The sequence below is a fragment of the Lepisosteus oculatus genome, chromosome 29 (assembly GCF_040954835.1).
Source record: "Lepisosteus oculatus isolate fLepOcu1 chromosome 29, fLepOcu1.hap2, whole genome shotgun sequence".
NCBI lineage: Eukaryota > Metazoa > Chordata > Actinopteri > Semionotiformes > Lepisosteidae > Lepisosteus > Lepisosteus oculatus.
In genome coordinates, this window is record NC_090724.1 from 8,392,086 (window position 1) to 8,411,414 (window position 19,329).

A 19,329-nucleotide genomic window follows, 5' to 3' on the forward strand; every position below is an offset into this window, starting at 1 on the left:
GTATTTTTACTGTTCCGAACCGCTTCAGTCCAGAATTGGTTCTTCACCAGACCCAGTTACTACGGTGCAATAGTACTTTATCATCCGATTCTCCAGGCGTTTGTTTTGCATTCAAGCAGCTATGTTTTACACAGAGAAATGTACCACGAGCAGTGCATTCTAAATATTCACATTCTAAATAATAAAATCACATTAAAGACACCCACCTATACTGTATATAATTATCTCACACCACTCTTGCAGGAATTCAGACACCTACACCAGAACCTGTAAAATCATTCGCCCAGTCACCCTGACCCCCTATAAATGCACAATCCCCCTTTGTGTTTGTGTAATTACCGCTGGAAATAAACCAATACTCCCCCACTGTGAACTCATTTATTGATTGAGTGTGGGAGAGCGGTGGTTACATATGGACTATTGATTCCAAAAAACTAGAGAAAACGCGGAGCACTTGGGGACCCGATTAAGACAATTAAACACTAAAAACAAAGATGTCCAGAGGTCAGACATTTTAACACCGACTAGACCAGATCCTTTCCTGCTCCAGATGACTCGGCTCCGGTTAGGGGGCTTAATCACGCGGCCTGTGGCCCCCTCACCACGTGACGGCCGGTAACTGCCGCCCGCCGGGGCGCTGCGGCACGAGACGCCACAAAGCCCGGCATTGTGACCCACAGCGCGCGAGTCCTCGGGGTGAACTCGCCGGCCCTTTATATATAAATATACACAGCGGAGACACTCTGCACGGGGGCTCAAGTGAGTCACCGGACCCCCTCGGCGACCAGGGGGTGCCTGAATCCCTCATTAGTCAACCACCAGTCACTGGTGAGGTTTCACCCCCCGCCACGGCTCCAGATAAAGGAGCCCCTTTCTGTCCTTCCCGTGTCTTGGCCGCAAAATGAAACACTTCCGACTCTTGGACGAGTGTTTATCTATGTTTCATACCCAGAGGGCTGTGAGCTGTCCGGGTCAGCACACAGTCACGCCCGCGTCTGTTGTTCTCAGTGGACACGGGACGAAGCGCCGCAGGCCAGTTCCGAGAGGACCGCTACTTCAGTGAGCAAGCTGCGTATTGAGCTCAATTATGTGCCTCGGAGCGTCCGATTTACGCATCGACCAGCATCAGTTCTTCTCGAAAGGCGAATGCATCATGGCCCGATTTTAAATATTTTCCTGGGTTTTCTCCCATTAATCATTCAGCTTTACAGATGAGCGATCCATCCTGCAACTGGGTGGACGCACTTGTAGAACTGCTGTCTGAGAACAACAGAGCCGGCGTGCCAACATGAGCCTCGAACTGTGATACTGTCACAGTGACGGGATAGTCTTAATAATCAAGAGACACACACCAATTTAAAAAAAATGATTCAGTTGTTACACGTGTAAGGAAGCTCAGAAACTTCGTTAAAAACCCATATACTGTAGGCCTAGTGTAGAGATACATAAATATTAACCATAATACAGTTTTCCTTTAATTTCACAAGTTAAACTTTCGTAGATTAAAAATAGGATAGAGCGACAGTTTGGACTTAGAAAAATGGAAGAGAAATGTTTTTTTTTAAAAGGGGAGGTTTTTGCACGTCCTGTTAAAATCGCCTCAAACACGGACGAATCTTCTTTCCAAACGCGAAAACGTCGAAACTTTCACGACAGTACGTTGTCAGTACTTGCAGTGTTAAGACACTAAACTCCCTTTATGCTGTCCGTGGGGCTCTTTTCAACTCATCTGATTAATAAGTGATCAATCACCAGAAGAGCAGGACAACTGAGCCCTAACCCCCTGACACGCGTGTTTCAGAACAGACGGCGCTAACTTGAACCCCAAGCGCAGCGCCATAGGGAGCAGACCGCAGCCTTCACCACCTCCACAAGAGATCTCGTCGCCCGCGGCTAAAGGCTTTTTTTTTCCTCCTGAAAACGAGAAGAAAAAGACGGGGATTACGCAATTTTTTTTTGTGAGTGAAAGAACTTTCACTGTCTGTCAGCCCCTGGCCGCGCGCCTCGCCAGGTCTGTTTTCGTGAAATCCGGTGACTCAACGCGCCCACTGAGAGCCGCATCGAAAATATTAACGGGATCCTTTTTTTTAAAAAAAAGAAAAGAAAAAAAAAATGCCGAAGCCCCCTGACCCTTCAAACACGTCCCGGGCCGGGAAAATGGGAGGATCGAGGAATGAGACCCAAAAGAAAAGGGAAAAAAGAAGGGAAAAAACCGAGTGTGTGTGGGAAGGATGGGAGTGGCCTGAACAGTATCAACTTGTATGTTTTAGCTGTTGAGGCGTGCGCCTCAGCCGAGCAGCTCCCGAGTGAAGGCAAAGCCGAAGGTATCTCACTTGAGCTCCAGAAATCAGTCCGGCGAAGAGGGTCTGAGGTAGGAGCACACGTAGCTGACTAAATAATTCAGCTGCAGCAGCCAGCGAGCCGCGGGATAGCTGAGCTCCTCACCCACGACCCGCCGTGGCACCGCCGCTGGGGACATCTGAAGACTTTCCACGGCACCGTGAACTTGTTTTTTTTTTTCCCCCGAAAAGCTTCACGGAGAGAAAGCAGGGAGAAGGAGAGAGAGCGAGCGAGCGCCCTGAAATATGATCACCTTATTGTTACCCGTGCTGTGTGTCCTACGAGCGCTGTCCTCCTCGGCACGTAAGTACACGGGCGAGCCTTTCCCTGTCCGGTCACCCGGAGCTTTGCGGGGGAGAGTGACCGGTCCACCTTCTCAGCCCCTCTGCCCATTGGTCACGCTCGTGTAGTCGGGGTGAGGGGTCGCAGACTGGCCAGAATGCAGGGGGATGGTCGCCTCTTGACAAAATACACAGTTCACTCTTGTCGGCTGGAACCGTGCAATTAAACTGTAATAATAACACATTCTGTTTTGCACGCTAAGCGGGGGCTTCGTCGGTTGTAATCGCCGTTTCATCTCAGTCGGGACACGCATGACACGAGCAGTTCTGCGTTAACACGGCGTGAACGCGTCGCGTCCCGCGTCCCGACAGAAACCCCGATGTTTTCTTCGTTGTCGACGAGACGAGGCTCGCGGGGTAGCCTGTACTGCTTCTAGCTGTGGCTGATCTTCCCGAGCAAAGGTGTTTTTCGCTGCTTTTCCTGTGTTTTCCGGAACTAACACCTTCTGGTGATCACGCACTGTTGTCAGAAATAATTCCGCATCTCGCCAGTGTACCGTTTTGTAATACTTGCAAGTTGCTTTCAGAATTCTGCAGCATGTGGACCAAAATGCACTTGAGCTGAGGAAGACGGAGCTGGTAGAAGCTCAAGAGGCAGACAGAGCTTTAGTGCCGTGAACGCTACGCCTACCGTTTTACTTTATGACCTGCAATTTAACAGCACATTAGCTCAATGACATCATTCTTACCGACTTCAAAAAGAACACCAGGGTGAAGGCCGGGAGATGACACGTAGATGACAATCAAGGTATTGACATCTCAGGTGATGGGTAGCACACAGGAAGTGTTCAGGAAGAGGCCTTTTTCATCGTCTCCCAGCAGATCACAGAACATTGTACAGAATGTAGTTGTCTGGAGGCGTCTGTCTGTAGCCCAGGAGTGACTGGTGAACCTCCTGCTGCAGCGGTCTCACCTGTGGAGCAGGGGGTCTGGACTCCGGGGGGCTGAGGGTCTGACTCTGGGCAGCAGTGCAGGTGCTGTCTTGTCGGAGTGTCGCTGAGATCACACCTCTGGCCGGGCTGCTCCGATCGTAAAGGTTCTTTTGGGTTGAAAAAAAAAAGGTTTGGGGCTGACATTTTAATCAAAGCGCCCCAAGTGAGAGCAATTGTTTCTTTGACCATGAACGAGTAGGGTTATGATCTGAGTCCTGAGTCCTCTCCCCACCTTGTTTAGTTGATTCTCTGCCATTGTTTTCCTTGCTGGGGGGGGCTAGAGTTGTGAGCTGCTCCACCCTGGCGTCCACAGAGCCCCACACGCCACGATCCCTTTGTGCTGCAGACAGAGGGGGGCTTACACTGCGGTGGGCCGGAGAGCAAGGTAAACACCGCTGAGCAAACAGGGGGATTATCGGCCTTTCATGGCTCCTGGCGCCCCGCCAGAGTCTCCTGGAGAGTCAGAAAGGAGCAGCTATTTCCCACCTTGACAAGGCCTGTGTAATCCCCCGGTTCGCTGCGGACAGCTGCAGAGTTCCCATTCCCTCCGAGACGTGGCGCGGTTTGGGTGATGCGCTGCGGTGCTGCTCACTTGTCCCGAAGCCTGCTGGCTGCAGCTTTGCCCTTTGCGTTTATTCAGTGCCCAGAACAGCTCCTTCCCTTTGCCTTTCGAAAAAGGTACCCGGGAATGCAAAAGATTTGCCCTTACAAAACCGAGGAGCGGGGGGCGTAGCCGAGCCAGTGTACCCGCTACGGGGGCTTTGAGCTGCTCCAGGGGGCAGGGCTCTACAGCCGAGCAGAGCACAGCAGCAGCAGGGCCAGGTGCTGCCCTCAAGCCCACCACATACACGCGGAGCACGGGAGGGACTGATATTTGCATTTCCTGGTTTTTAAAGTAGAACTCCACCTTCTGAAATCTGCTTGTAAATCAGGATCAATGAAGTCATTCTGGGGGCCAAGCCCGATGGGGACGGTACTGGGGAAACAGTTTCAGTGCACGTGTCCATGACTCTGCATCCTTAATCGGTGCTGTCAGGCCGCTCTCCTGGGGTTTTCGTCTTGTGCTTTCTGACATCCTGCCCCAGCTCTCTGAGTGCCGGTGCTGGCTTTTTTAATTATTTGATCGGGTGGGGGGGAGATGGTAGAGTATCATTTTTAGCTGTCAATGTGATTTTCTAGGTAGTAATTCCCACCCCTCGCATTCCTCGGAACCTTTTAGCCACCCAGGTGTGCCGAGGGAGACGGGGGAAAGTTGCTCTGGAAGTCGGCCCTGTTGAGGAAAACGATGGAGCCTGTTACCAGAGAGATTACCGTGGAAGATAGGCTTTCCAGTCCGCAGGGCACGATCCTCGGCCTCCTGTTGCGGTCTGTCTCTCCACGTCTTCCTTTAGGGGGAACATGGGCTCTCGGAAATCTTCGCAAAGGGAGACTGCTGAGGGTGGTGGGTGGAAGTGTTGGTCAGAGAACAGGAGGACCCCAGTGGCTCTGGGTGAAGGCAGCCCTCCGGCTCCTGTTCTGTTGGGGAAGGACTCTGAAGACCAGCACAGGGTGCTCAGCCTGCGGACAGGCACAGCCTTTGAACAGCCATGCAGCTGAACGCCTCCCGTTTAAATAGGATTATACGTTACCCCCTCTAGGCTGGGCGACAGAGTGTGTTTGGATAAGGGAGTAAAAGGAAAACGTTTAGAAACTGGGGGGGGGGATCAGGCGGGAGGTGAGGGCAGACTTTGAGGTGCAGCACAAGTGTTCCGCATTTCAAATCAAGGCATTTAATAATAATAATAATAATAATAATAATAATAATAATAATAATAATTGCTTACACTTATATAGCGCTTTTCTGGACACTCCACTCAAAGCACTTTACAGGTAATGGGGATCCCCTCCACACCACCAGTGTGCAGCCCCACTTGGATGATGTGACGACAGCCATAGTGCGCCAGAACGCTCACCACACACCAGCTCTCAGTGGGGAGGAGAGCAGAGTGATGAAGCCAGTTCAGAGATGGGGATTATAAGGAGGCCATGATTGGTAAGGGCCAATGGGAAATTTGGCCAGGACGCCGGGGTAACACCCCTACTCTTCGAGAAACGCCCTGGGATTCTTAATGACCACAGAGAGTCAGGACCTCGGTTTTACGTCTCATCCGAAGGACGGCGCCTGTTTACAGTATAGTGTCCCCGTCACTATACTGGGGCATTAGGACCCACATGGACCACAGGGTGAGCGCCCCCTGCTGGCCCCACTAACTCCTCTTCCAGCAGCAGCCTTAGCTTTTCCCAGGAGGTCTCCCCTCCAGGTACTGACCGGCTGACCGGTGTCTTCCACGCCTCGTCCCCTCTCTCCTCAGAGCTGGCGGCCGTCTCCCCTCAAGACCCCGCGCTGCCGATCGGCGCCACGCTGACCGCCACCTGCTCGGTGAGCCCGGAGCTGGGCCTGGACGTCGGCGCCCTCTACTGGACGCTGAACGGGAGGCGCCTGCCCGGCGACACCTACCGGGTGCTGAGCACCACCGCACTGAGCGTGTCGCTGGCCCAGCTCAACGGCTCCCGCCAGCAGTCCGGCGACAACCTGGTCTGCCACGACAACGAGGGCCACATCCTGGCGGGGTCCTGCATCTACGTCGGCAGTGAGTCAATAATCAATCAATGAATCGAGGTTTATTTATCAATGCACGAACAGAACAGCATACAGTGGTGTTGTCTGCAATGAAATGCTTTATCTGAGAGCTGGTTAAGAGGGATAGAAGAGAAGAAGGAGAGACGTTTATAGGGATGAGGTTACAATAAATTATACACTTGCTATTTACAGTTACACAATACAGTTACAGATTGTGCCAAAGTAACACAAGGATAGGAGGTATTTAGCGCTGTTCATATGTGTCCTGAGAGTGCAAAGTGACAGCAGGGCACCGGTCCCGGCCCCGGAGAAACACTATCCTCTTTATCTGGGTTGTGTAACTGCCTGCAGTTGTCAAAGCCCCAAAGACGCTGTGGGTGTTGACATGCAATTGCTCCACGCGAGTGTCTGTGGACCTCCTGAAGCCAGAGACCCCGTCCACATTCCAGCTGTGCGTTCGGCCCCCCAGGCATGACCATCTTCATGTGCAAGCCGAAGAAGAGCTCTTTCTGCACGTTAGCGTGCAACTCGGATACTTTAAAACAAATCCAGAGTTGCTCAGGTTCCGTGTTGGATACAGGAACATGGGCCTGTGAAGTTCAGTTCCTCTCAGGTCCGCCTCTGTAAGACAGGCTACCCCTCTCCAGGAGGAAACTCACAGGTTCAGAACGGGGACCGGTAGCAGATCGCTCAGCGGATGCCTCTGTGTGTTTAAGAGGTCTGACTGGCCTTCTGGCTCTGGTGTGGTCAGATGGCTGACCCGTCGTGTTCCTGCCCTCGGTGAGCCTGTGTGTTTCGAGCTCCGTACTGAGCCGAAAGGCTCTGGCATGCAGGCAGCAGCAGACATCCCATTTTCCGGACCAAACTCCTCTTTTCAAACGACAGGAGAAGCTGCAGTCACTATCAGCAAGCAGATCATCTTAACAGTCACTGATAAATTGTCAGGGTCACATGGACATGTAGTATTTTCATTGTATTTGGCATATTGTATATTGCACTTTTTGGACATTTTATACAACTTGGACACATAGTATTTCTATTCCTATTGAGTTGATTCTTATTTTATTTTATTCAATCTGTATTGTGTTGTTTTATTATGCCATTTTATATGGTAACTTTTAACTCATGTCAGTTTTATTCTATTGGCTCCGGTGAGCTTGGGGAAAAAAACAAAACATTTCGTTGCCAGCAATTACTGCTGTATGCTGTATTGATGGGCATTGGAGAAATAAACTTGAACGTGAATTCGAACTCGAGAGTAACGGGAGGAAGAGCCAGGCCGTCCTCCGAGGCCGGGGGGCTGTCCAGGTGGTTCAAACGGCTTCCCGTCCCGCCCCGGACCACCATGCGCTGAACTTCGTGTCTCCCTGCCCGTCTCTCTCAGTGCCTCCCGAGAAGCCTGTGAATCTGACCTGCTGGTCCCGGAACACCAAGGACCTGACGTGCCAGTGGGCCCCAGGAGGACTGGGGGAGACCTTCCTCAGGACCAAGTACACCCTCAAGTACAAGCTGAGGTGAGCTCAGTGCTCCTCTACAGCGTGGGCTGGCGGGGCCTATTGTGAAGTACCAAGTGGAGCTTTATTCCATGCTGAAAAGAGGTGGGGGAGAGAGGAAGACCGGCGCTTGATAAAGCAGGGGAGAACAAAAGCCGAGAGTGGAGAGGAGGCGGGAGCAGGAGAGAAAGAGTATCGCCACTCAGGTGGTGTGAAGGCGAGAGAGGCGAAGCTCCCTAGCAAAGACAAAACCAGCAAACGCATAGAGAGGATTAGGAGGCATTGAGTCTGTTGTTGAGCGAAGGGAGAAGGGGTGATCCTGGTTTCAGGATCAGTTTGGTTTCGGCTGTCTTTCTGCAACAGGTGTCCCGAAAGCCCTCCGCGAGGATGCGGATGGAGAGATCAGTATGACCGTGGCCGTTAGAGATGCAGTGGGGAGCTGTGATCTCGGAGAGATCTTTGACCCTCACAGCCCCGGCAGGTTCCCTGAAACGGTCTCCCGGTCCTGTTTATCGTCCAGTAGGCGCGGCCGGCTGCTGCAGGGCTGTGTTTGTTGTTCTGGCGATGCTCCGGTCCCGAGCCCTGGGCCGCCAGTCCCCACAGGTCTCCTCTCTCCTGCAGGTGGTACGGCAGGGAGAAGCAGTGCGAGGACTACAACCTCGGCAAGCCCTACTCCTGCTACATCCCCCGCGACCTGGCCCTCTTCACCCCCTACGAGATCTGGGTGGAGGCGTCCAACCGGCTGGGGGCCGCCAGCTCTGACGTCATCACGCTGGACATCCTGGATGTCGGTAAGAGCCCCGCCCGGCCCTCCCACCCTCCACCCGGGATTCCCGCCACCCCACCCGGAACATCAAAGCATTCCGACGGCAGCCAGGTCACCAGGGCGGGGTTCGGATGAATACCTCTGCTCTGGAAGACGTTACCCCCGGCATGCCTCTCTCTAACGTCAGCCTTCAATTACCCAGGCACCCCCGCCCCCACCCACCTTTCCTGGATTTCTTCCCAGCTCGGTTCGCCCCCTTTTCCCACTTGTCCCAAAAGAGCATCTCAGATTCCCGGAGAAAAGCCTGAGCATATTCTGCACCAGGAATCCCATGCAGACGCATGCGGAGGGGATTCATATGAAGAAAATTAAAACAAAATCCGGGGCTTAAATATGATGGTGGAGTAGCAGTAATTTTCCAATGATTGCAAAACGTGTTTTTTTTTTTCCCCGAATTACGAATTTTGCTGCGTGCATCCCTGGAATTTCCTGCCTTTGATTAGCACAGAGGGTTACGCTGTTTTCTATCACGATCCTGTCCTTTGACCGAAGTTTTCGGAGAGAGGGAGCAGAAAACGCATGTGCGTTTGGCAGCGTGGGGAGGAAGAGTTTGGTTTTTGTAAAGCCCCCCCCCCCCGAAAAACTCCTGTCTGATGAAGGGGTGCAGGTGAGCGCTCGTTTCCGGAGAGGAGCTGGGGAAGGCAGGGAGTGGGAGAGGGGGCAGAGGGTGGGGGATAGGTGGGCGTCACTTGGAATTTGGGTGCCGGGAGAGTGACGCATTTATGAGCTTTAATTTCCTCTCCTCGTGAGAAACAGGCTGGAAAAAAAGGGCAGCTCGTTTTGGAATTCCTCCTTCGTGAGTTGCTGTGCGGTGGACTCAGGTTATGCCAGCAAAAATAGGAAAAATAAAAGAATGACAACCCTCTAAAATAACATGTCCTGGAAATGAGTCCAGAACAGCTGAGCAACAAAGCAGAAAGTTGTTTATTTAAAAGAAACAGTAGGTCAGCTGAGCGCTGGATGTTTCTGTGAGGGAGATGGCGTGTAGCTGTGGCACAGCAGCCTGGGGAAGCTCTCAGATCTCAAGCCCAGCCTGTTCTCCCACGTGCGTCTCCGAGAGCCCAGGCATGTTTGTTTAATGCGAGACAGAAGCCGACGCTGACGTTCCCTTTGAATTAAACATTGCGCTGGGATCGGGAGCAGTTTGGGCAGACGACCCGATTACCTGCAGGAGACAGGCGGAGGGCGAGAGAGCCAACACACTGAATCAAAGTGGAAAAGCCTGGTTAGTCTGTCTTACTGTGGGGCCTCTGAAAGGGAGGCTGTTGCCTTTGTAGCTTGTTAATAGAAAATAAAATCACTTTATTGGCCATCTACAATTTCTTGCATTAGGAATTTGTCTTTTTGCATACTCCAACTGGCTCTCCATGAGACACACGGACAGGGAGAGAAGCTGGGGGTCAGAGCGCTGGATCAGCCATTTATTCGGCGCCCCTGGAGCAGCTGGGGTGAAGGCCCTTGCTCAGGGGCCCAACGGAGTAGGATTCCTCTGCCGTTTTACAACTGCGTCTGTGTCTGTCTCCTGCAGTGACCACAGACCCCCCCTCGGACGTGCACGTGAGCCGTGTGGGGGAGCTGGAGGACCAGCTGAGCGTGCGCTGGGGCGCCCCTCCTGCTCTCAAGGACTTTCTCTTCCAGGCCAAGTACCAGATCCGCTACCGTCTGGAGGACAGCACGGAGTGGAAGGTACAGACGTGCACCGCTACAGAAAGACTACAGCACTGCTACACCACCACTACACCACCGCTACAGCAACACTACACCACCGCTACAGCAACACTACACCACTGCTACAGCACCGCTACAGCATGTACAGCAACACTTCACCACTGATACACCTCCACTACACCACCACTACAGCAACACTACACCACTGCTACACCACCACTACACCACCACTACAGCAACACTACACCACTGCTACACCACCACTACACCACCACTACAGCAACACTACACCACCGCTACAGCAACACTACACCACCACTACAGCAACACTACACCACTGCTACACCACCACTACACCACCACTACAGCAACACTACACCACCGCTACACCACCGCTACAGCAACACTACACCACCGCTACACCACCACTACACCACCGCTACACCACCGCTACAGCACCACTACACCACCGCTACTCCACCACTACACCACCACTACACCACCGCTACAGCAACACTACAGCACCACTACACCACTACACCACCACTACACCACCGCTACAGCACCACTACAGCACCACTACACCACCGCTACTCCACCACTACAGCACCACTACACCACCGCTACAGCAAGACTACAGCAAGACTACAGCAAGACTACACCACCGCTACAGCTCCATTATAGCATCACTATAACAACACTACAATACTGCTATGGTACTATAGTCAACACTATAGGAACACTACAGAAACACTATAGGAATACTATAGCACCACTATCGCACAAGAGCACACTACAGCAACACAATGGCACAGCTCATTACAGCAAAACTACATCCCTGCAGCAGAGATGGCATCACCTTGCACTATTGAATATTTCATTTGTAGCCACTAGACTTCACTTTCCTCTCCACTGGGTTTGAGATGTTTATCCTTTATCAACACCTATTTAATCTGCCCCTGGGGTCAAACAGGGACATTTGATTTAGCGCTACATGCTGTGCAATAGAAGGACATCAGGATAGCTTCTGAGCACATCATTAACCATAGAAAATTAACTATAGTTCTGACCATTCATGCCAAAATCTGTGCGTGTGTGTAGTGCAGTCTAAAACCAATATCTAAGCTTGTGTTCGTCTCAGAGAGTCAGATGAATTATTTCTTACGCCTGGGATTATAAAACCGGGATAGCTGCTATGTTTGTCTTGAGGTGCAAGCTTGTGTGTGCATGCTGATGTGTTTGGCATTGGTAAGGTATTCTAAGCCAGAGTGTGTGTTTAATGCTTGTAAGGAGTTATCTAAGCTCATGGGATTGTGTGTGTCGTGATAGCATTGCATGTTAAGCTTTTCTTCTGTTTACTATGTAAACAGAATTATGCTTTAAGCCATGCAGTCAGTATTATTTCATCATTTGTCATCCGGCCTTATTCAAGGTGACCTATGAGGTTTAAATTGATCTAAGTGCTTAAGTATTTGTGTGTTCCTGCAAGGGAGGGACAGTGGTTAGTACGGCTGCCTTGCTGATCTGGGGCCCTGGGTTCGATTACAGAGCCGGGGCGCTGTCTGCATGGAGTTTGCATGTTCTCTCCACGTTGGCAAGGGTTTTCTCCCACAGGCCAAAGAGATACTGGTGGGTTAATTGGCTTCTGGGAAAACTGGCTCTAATGTCAATTGGTGGTGAGTGTGTGTGTTTGTCTGTGCCCTGCGATGGACTGGGATCCTGTCCAGGATGGATCCTGCCTTGTGCCCATTGCTTGCTGGGATAGGCTGTGGCTGCCCCGCGACCCTGAATTGCAGAAGAAGCAGATGGATGGATGTTCAAGCAAGGAAGGAATGTTATCACAGCACTTCCACGGGGCAGATGTTGAAATGCAGTGCACAGGCCAGCGCGGTGTCCGCGTGCGTATGACAGCTGGTGTCTCCTCAGGTGGTGGACGACGTGGGCAACCAGACCTCCTGCCGCCTGGCAGGGCTCAAGGCGGGCACAGTGTACTTCGTGCAGGTGCGCTGCAACCCCGTGGGCATTTACGGCTCTCGGAAAGCAGGGATCTGGAGCGACTGGAGCAATCCCACCGCTGCCTCCACGCCACAGAGCGGTGAGCACGCGCGCACTCCGCCCAGCCCAGCACCACCCTGGGGGGGGGGCTCTGTGTTTCCTCTGTGGTCAACGAGGCCTTTTTCAAATGGTCAGCTAGTGCAGACTTAGTGCTCTAATCAAGCGGCTGTAGTTATTGTGTCAATTAGATTATTATTATTATTATTGCTTACACTTATATAGCGCTTTTCTGGACACTCCACTCAAAGCGCTTTACAGGTAATGGGGATCCCCTCCACCACCACCAATGTGCAGCCCCACCTGGATGATGCGACGGCAGCCATAGTGCGCCAGAACGCTCCCCACACACCAGCTCTCAGTGGGGAGGAGAGCAGAGTGATGAAGCCAGTTCAGAGAGGGGGATTATTAGGAGGCCATGATGGGTAAAGGCCAGGGGGAAATTTGGCCAGGACGCCAGGGTTACACCCCTACTCTTTTCAAGAAACACCCTGGGATTTTAAATGACCACAGAGAGTCAGGACCTCAGTTTTATGTCTCATCCTTGCAATTTCCATTCCATTCAATTCCATTCCATTCGTAGTCTTTGGCTACGAGTAAACCCCAGGTGCTTTAAATGATCTTCAGTGGCTCAGTCAATAACGAGATTCAGAGGTAAATAAGCAGATGAACGAGGAGGATGGATCGAACTCCTTCAGGGGACTGGAAAGGAATTAAGTGCCGAGGCAGGAAGGAGTACAGATCCTGCCGCTGGGGGTCAGGTGTGGCCCCCCCAGGACACCGCTGGTCCTCCCCAGAAGGGCCCCACCTCCCCTCCGCGCCCCATCTCTGAGTCTGCTGGAGCCTGACGCGCAGCAGGGGGGGGAGAGAGAGGTGGAGGAGAGGGGGGATTCAAACTTCTGATTCGGACCTGGAATGGATCCTGATTCTGTGAGCGCCCGACAGTGCAAATCACTTCCCAGCTGGCTGTTGGGGAAACTGCCCTTCTGAAGGGCAGCGAGACGCGTTCCTCTTTCGAGACAGGTCTGGTTTGCTCTTTTTTTCTGACCAGGGGCTCAAGGAAGCCTGATGGTGGGGTGTGATCTTGGTCACATTGGAACACTGGGCTGAAAAAGTCTTATTAAACACTATGGATTTTTTTCAGTTAATGTAGTTTTCAAAACCCCTGTTTTAGAGCACTTAGGGCATGCTTCCTGATGCAATTTGTAATCATTTATTCTTATACTTAATCTTATACTTATACTTCTTATTTTAAGAATTTACAACAGTTGCAAATTCTTTTTTTTTTTCGGGGCAGTCTTCTAACACGCCCAACAGATTGAGTCATACGCAGCCAATTGATAAGTGGGATGTTTTGGGAACTTTTCTTCGCTTTAGGTGTGCAGTAGCAGTGTGGCATGAAGGAATTTGGCAGTGGGTAAACAGTGCTTTTATTTTCTGGAGTTATTTGAAACTGTCTCAGAGCACACAGGCGCGTCGCTCTTGAACGAAAACAGCAAGTCCCTCTGCTCTCAGTTTTCCATGGGAGAAGAAAGAACAGTCACCCCAACTGCCTCAAGAAACAATCTGATAACCCGATAACGGTCTTGAATCGATTGATGAAAAGAAGTGAACTTTCCCATTCTTCCTTTGTTGAAGCCACAGAGGGGGACAAAATGGCTGTGGGGGAGATCTGATTGAATTTTTCTTAATCTTGAAGGGTGGGGGGGAGGGTTGATAAAAGTTAAACGCAGACAGTCCCTGCCGCCCAAAACTCAGGCGATCACCAGAGGACATGCTTAGGAACTGAGTGGAAACAGATTTCGGAACATAATGGAAGATAGGGGGTACATTTTTGTATTTTGTATACAAAGGGGAAGTGGAGTATGGAATATGGAAAATGTTGTCTAGCCCTGTCGTGTGGGGGCTCAGGGCAATAGTGTGCACTGTCTAGCCAGCTGAGGTTGCAAGTTTGCAGGTCCTATCGGCACCTTTTAAGGCTGCAAAGACTTGCAGGGAGCCTAAAACGGACTAGTGCAGACGAGAGGAGGCCGTTATCTGCACCGCGCTCGCTGGTCGACAGCAGCGTACTGATCTCACCCAGGCATTTTTCTGAAGAACCCGGGAAATCTTCTCCAGCAATACGGGGGCCCTTTTCCAGGACCCCTCAAGGTCCTTTGCTTTTGTTCTGATCTCTGGTCGAGGGGAACTGCTTTCCCCAGAGATCTTTGCGAACGCTGAGTCAGTAACAGCCCAGGCTCTGCGAGCTGGGTGCGGAGCGTCTTTCTCCACTGTGGAGGGATATCGGTGAAACCCGAGAGCTCGGCCGCAGGAGAGCACACGCAATCGGCTCCTTCCTTACTGTAGATGCGGTTGGTGTGATGAGGAAAATACCGAATCTATAATAAATTTGGGCAAGCTGACTATTTCAGATCGCATCAAATCAGTGGAACACACACTGTAGTCCAGACTGTTACCTTATCTTACATACAGGTACCCTGACCTGATTCTGCAGTCAGAATTTTTTTTCCTGCTCAATTCGACACTAAACCGAGCGACTCGAAACTGTTTTTTTTATGTTCTGCGTCCTGTTATAAGAGCAATGAGCTTCCTCTGATTCTGAAGTGCATTGTACTTATTTTATATTATGGACACGTTCAAGGGCCCATCTGGTTTGGGGACAATATAATCAGTCCCGCACCCAGACATCAGAACTGCCAGTTCCAATCCCAAAGGCACAGTGCTGGGCTGCGTTAAGGGGAGATGCCAAAGGCTTCTGGCCATCAGAGAGCCCTCCCAGAGCAGCTCTGGAGCTGCGGGTGTGGGTTTAAGGGCCGCTATAGTGCGAGTCTGGAGGGGAGATTCCGATCGCAGCCCGGCTGGACCAGAAGCAATCCAGGCTCACGCACTTTCGCCAGGCCGGGTTCCAGGTGGTTGGGCTTACACAGATGCAAGAAGTGACAGTGCAGTTCAATGGTTTGATACGTTAAGCATTCATCTGATAAGAAAAGGCCTCTTTGGAGATCAGACAGAGCAGGCAGATGATTGTCACTGCCTCTCTGGTCTGCATTCTTCTCCATTCTCATTCATTCATCTTCCCCCATTACTTTAACTGTCAGTTAGAGAGACACATTTTTTAGAACCGATGTATTTAGAATGAACCTTTTGATCCTTCCACATACGAGCCGCCGGCGTGCCTTACTCAGCTCGCTGTCACGGAAATCTTTTCGTGGACACATGCAACACAGCAGGCGGGGCGGCACAGTGGTTGGCGTTGCTGCCTGGCAGGGCTGGGGCCCCGGGTTTGATTCTGGACCTGGAGTGCTGTCTGCGTGGGTTTCCTCCCGTAGCCCAGAGCTGCTGGAGGGTTAATCGGCTTCTGGGAAAATTGTCCCAGTGTGAGTGAGTGTGAGTGTGCAAGTGTGCGAGTGCGTGAGTGTGCGAGTGTGAGAGTGCGCGAGTGTGAGTGCGAGTGTGAGAGTCCGCGAGTGTGAGTGCGAGTGCAAGTGCGAGTGTGAGTGTGAGTGCATCCGTCCTGTGATGGGACTGACATCCCCTCCAGGGTGTACCCCACCTTGTGCCTGTTGCTTGCTGAGATACTGGGATGGTGGGATAGGCTCCCAACCCCCCACCCTTCCCCCTTGTGTCCCTGAACTGGAAGAAAAATGTTAGAAAATGGGTGGATGGCAGGGAAGCAGCAGGTGTTTTTCTCTTCTCTCATGCATGCACGGCCATTTATTCACCACACACAAGACCCCCCCCCCAAAAAAAAACCCTGCAGGCCACGTTCTGGGAGTTCATTTGGTTCCGTTCTCCCCCCCGGCAGAGCGGCTGGCCAGCGGCTCGTGCGACCCGAAGGCGGGGGAGCAGAACTCCACCCTGCGCCGCGAGCTGAAGCAGTTCTTCGGCTGGGTGCGCAAGCACGCCTACGGCTGCACGGGCATGAGCATCAAGCTGTACGACCAGTGGCGCGTGTGGCTGCAGAAATCCCACAAAACTCGCAACCAGGTAGGTAAGGAGCCCATTCCCTTTTCCGTTTCTGGCGTCTCAAACCCCGGCCACGTCCCGAGTTCAAAACGTCCCGTTGCGCCCAGGAATCGTGCGGACAGTCGTTTCTCTCAGAGGAAAAAAAAACAAGAAAAATGTAGAAGGAGGCGCTATCGTTTCCTAAGAGTTTCCCACAGTGGTTTGTGGTACAGCAGCATCCACAAGGGATGGAGGCAGACCTCCATTATGACTGAGTGTAATTTATGAGCGGAGGCACTGCTGCTGGCTGGCTGGGCCTGTGAGCTGATGCTTGAGAAACTCCCACTGTGGGCGATCGCTCCCTGCAGAATTCGGAGTCGCCCGCGTTTCTGGAAAACAGGACCCGGGGCCTGAACCTGCTGGGGACAGCTTAAGTCAGAGCCTGCGGGAGTCTTCAAGGGACCGGTTTAGTATGCGGAGTCCCTTTTTTTTCCCCTGGTTTCCCGGCCTCGACTGGGAACGTTCCCGTTTCGAATTACACCTTCCTCCCAGCACACATGGGACCCAGCAGGATTTTGGGAACTGTGCTCAGAACGTGGCCGCTAACCCACATCCTCCACTCACCCCCCGATCGTAATTTGCGGCCGCATGGCTCCTGGAAGAATCGGGCATCTGCCAGAGATGCCTGCAGACGCACGCTGGCCTACAGTGCGAGCCATCCGCGGGCGATCAGGCTGCTGGTGTAAATTTACAAGTAAATAAGGCCTTGCTCCAATGAATAAAATTGGATGCCACATGAGTAGCTGGAGGAAAAATTCCTCCCAGACCGTTTGGAGATCATGTATAATGGAATAACCTTTAGTGGCAGTTTTATCCCAACAGCCCTTATGAAATGAAGGAATGTGTTGAATGCATTTCAAAGTTAGAAATGTTACCCCGACGAGCGACACAAAGAACATATTTTCAGGACCATGCACGCCAAACGTGATCAAATTCTGACTTTGAATGAGTTCGTGCTATTCTGTACGGGTGCGTGTGGCAGCTGGGAAAGTTTTAAAAACCAGTGACATTCTCGTCTCCTTGTTCTTTCAGATTCTACAAGGCGATAAATCATAGCGCACCCCGGGGGGGGGGACAAAATATCTGAAAGAAACTGAAACTGAGCGCTTTGAAAACTCCCCCGTGTCCTGGACTCTGCTGTTTTGTTACACTGAGCTTCTGCTGAGATCCGTGCGGTATTTTATGAAAACTGTGTTTCAAAACAGGAAGAAAAAACTGCATTGTCCCCAGCTCAGGATTCCTGAAGCACACTGGAATTGCTTTCCACATAAACACAGGTCTCATTTCCACTCTGCCCAACCCCTCCCCCCCGAGGACAGCCTGACTTCAGCTGAGTCGATACGATTGTTTTCCTGTTTTCGGTTTTGGTTAGCCAATCTCTCAGTAGCCGTATGACAGATTGAATATAGCAGGGCTCGAAAGCTAAGTGTTAAATCTAGCATTAGCAAAGTGTTGCTTCTCATTTCAAGTTCCAAGGCATGAAATTCAGTGGCTGTGCAGGAACAAGTTTCTGATATAGCTCTCCCCTCAGCTGCTCTTGAAGACCACAGCATTGCATGATGGGGATGCTTCAGCAACCACATGGGTAGAAGGGAATAAGAGAGGTGGTAAATGAGAGGGGGCTATTTGTCCATCTAGATTTTTGGGATGCAAATAACTAATGGAACGAGGATCTTGCCAGGCTGTTTCCTGAAAGATCCCTGGGAATCAGCTTCAAGAACTCAGCTGCGCAGCGTGTGCCAGTCAGCCACCACTCTTTGTGTAAAGGTGGACCTCTGTTTCCACCTGTGTCCTCTGGTCCCTGTTCCACTAGTGTTCAGTGATGGATCGGAAGGTGGGGTGCTCTCTAATTTAAGGGATTACCCATCATTACTCCTTGTCTACACATTTAAACACAGTGGATACAACCACATAGGAACTCCTAAAATCTGTTCTGTCAATCCTCCATCTATACCTTATTTCAGTACCAGTGATGGAAAAAGAGACTTTGAACAGTCTGACTCAGAAAACTAATACAGCAATTTCTTTGTTCATTGTTTACATTTGGGAGTTTATTCAGTATAACACTATTGTGGAGTAAATGATTCACCTATCTCTATATTTAACTACAAAGAGTTGGGTCCTACAGTCCCGGCCTAACTGCACACACGAGAGCAAGCTTCAACCTCCTTGACTGGAACACTCTATGAGCCTGTTTCCTGATTGTCAGGAGACACGATCCTGTCTCCGAGATCTTACAGGCTAAAGTGACTTTAAAGGAGGGAATATCTGAAAGTCCCTTAAACACAGCCTGTGCCTTATCTTATGAGTCACCACTGGTGCTGAACGGGAAGCACTCCTCTGGGTTGACTTTGTCAATGACCTTTTCCGGTCTGAAATACTTGTAACAAGTCACTTGTAGTCTGCTGTTCTCGACTGCAGAGATTCAGTGCCTTATAATCCCGTCTGTGCAAGACATTCCTGTAATAATGTAGCATTGCAGTTACTGTACAAGCTAGCAGCCACACATTCATTTCACTGCTAGAAACTAGGCTGGAATACAGATTTAGGTCACTTTGATCTCACTGTTCTCAGCTCCATTACAAATGACCTCCTATTCTTCAGGTGCAGAAGTTGCACCTATTATCTTCGTTAATCATGAGCCTTAATGATCACAGGTTCCTGAAGGCCTGGGCTCAAACAGTGCCAGACACAATAAGCAGATACCTCCGCTTGTGGCAAAGGGCTGAACTGAAACTGAGGTTCACGTGCTGTCTCTCCCTCCACGCTTTGCTAATGTCACTGGCTACCATGAAGACAGTGGAGCGCTGGCTCTCTCTCAGCGCCGACACCCTGCATAGCTCCTCAAAATCAGCAATAGGGATCCACTCTGCAATACTAAACCCATTTTCTCATGTACTGTGTGTGTATGAACGTGTGTATGTATGAAGACATTTTTATTGCCTTTATTTTTTTACTGAATTGTATCAGCATATTTAAAAAACTTAAGGTAATGTTTTTTTGTAAGTTATGCGTCAGTAGCCATAATAATTATTCTAATTGTAATAATAAA

The 19,329-nt window shown here is 51.0% G+C and overlaps 1 protein-coding gene across 2 annotated transcripts; it reads left to right on the plus strand.

Moving 5' to 3' along the window:
- The first annotated feature begins 1,778 nt into the window (after positions 1–1,778).
- Positions 1,779–19,329, plus strand: crlf1b (cytokine receptor-like factor 1b). Of its 2 annotated transcripts, XM_069185929.1 has the most exons (9): positions 1,779–2,371; positions 2,532–2,643; positions 5,965–6,243; positions 7,618–7,747; positions 8,348–8,517; positions 10,081–10,238; positions 12,147–12,315; positions 16,078–16,259; positions 17,310–19,329. In XM_069185929.1, exons 2-9 carry the CDS (start codon positions 2,586–2,588, stop codon positions 17,331–17,333), a joined length of 1,170 nt encoding a protein of 389 aa, XP_069042030.1. In that variant the 5' UTR covers positions 1,779–2,371; positions 2,532–2,585; the 3' UTR covers positions 17,334–19,329. The 2 variants fall into 2 exon arrangements, with proteins under 2 accessions (XP_069042030.1, XP_069042031.1); XM_069185930.1 differs by having other exon boundaries at positions 1,779–2,643; positions 16,078–16,263.

What these genes read in the sequence shown, in the direction of transcription:
- crlf1b (XM_069185929.1), top strand. Translation starts at nt 2,586, where the DNA reads ATGATCACCTTATTGTTACCCGTGCTGTGTGTCCTACGAGCGCTGTCC. An exon ending in GCTGGACATCCTGGATGTCG is followed by an intron (nt 8,518 to 10,080) that starts GTAAGAGCCCCG and finishes TGTCTCCTGCAG; the next exon opens with TGACCACAGACCCCCCCTCG. An exon ending in CCCACAAAACTCGCAACCAG is followed by an intron (nt 16,260 to 17,309) that starts GTAGGTAAGGAG and finishes TTGTTCTTTCAG; the next exon opens with ATTCTACAAGGCGATAAATC.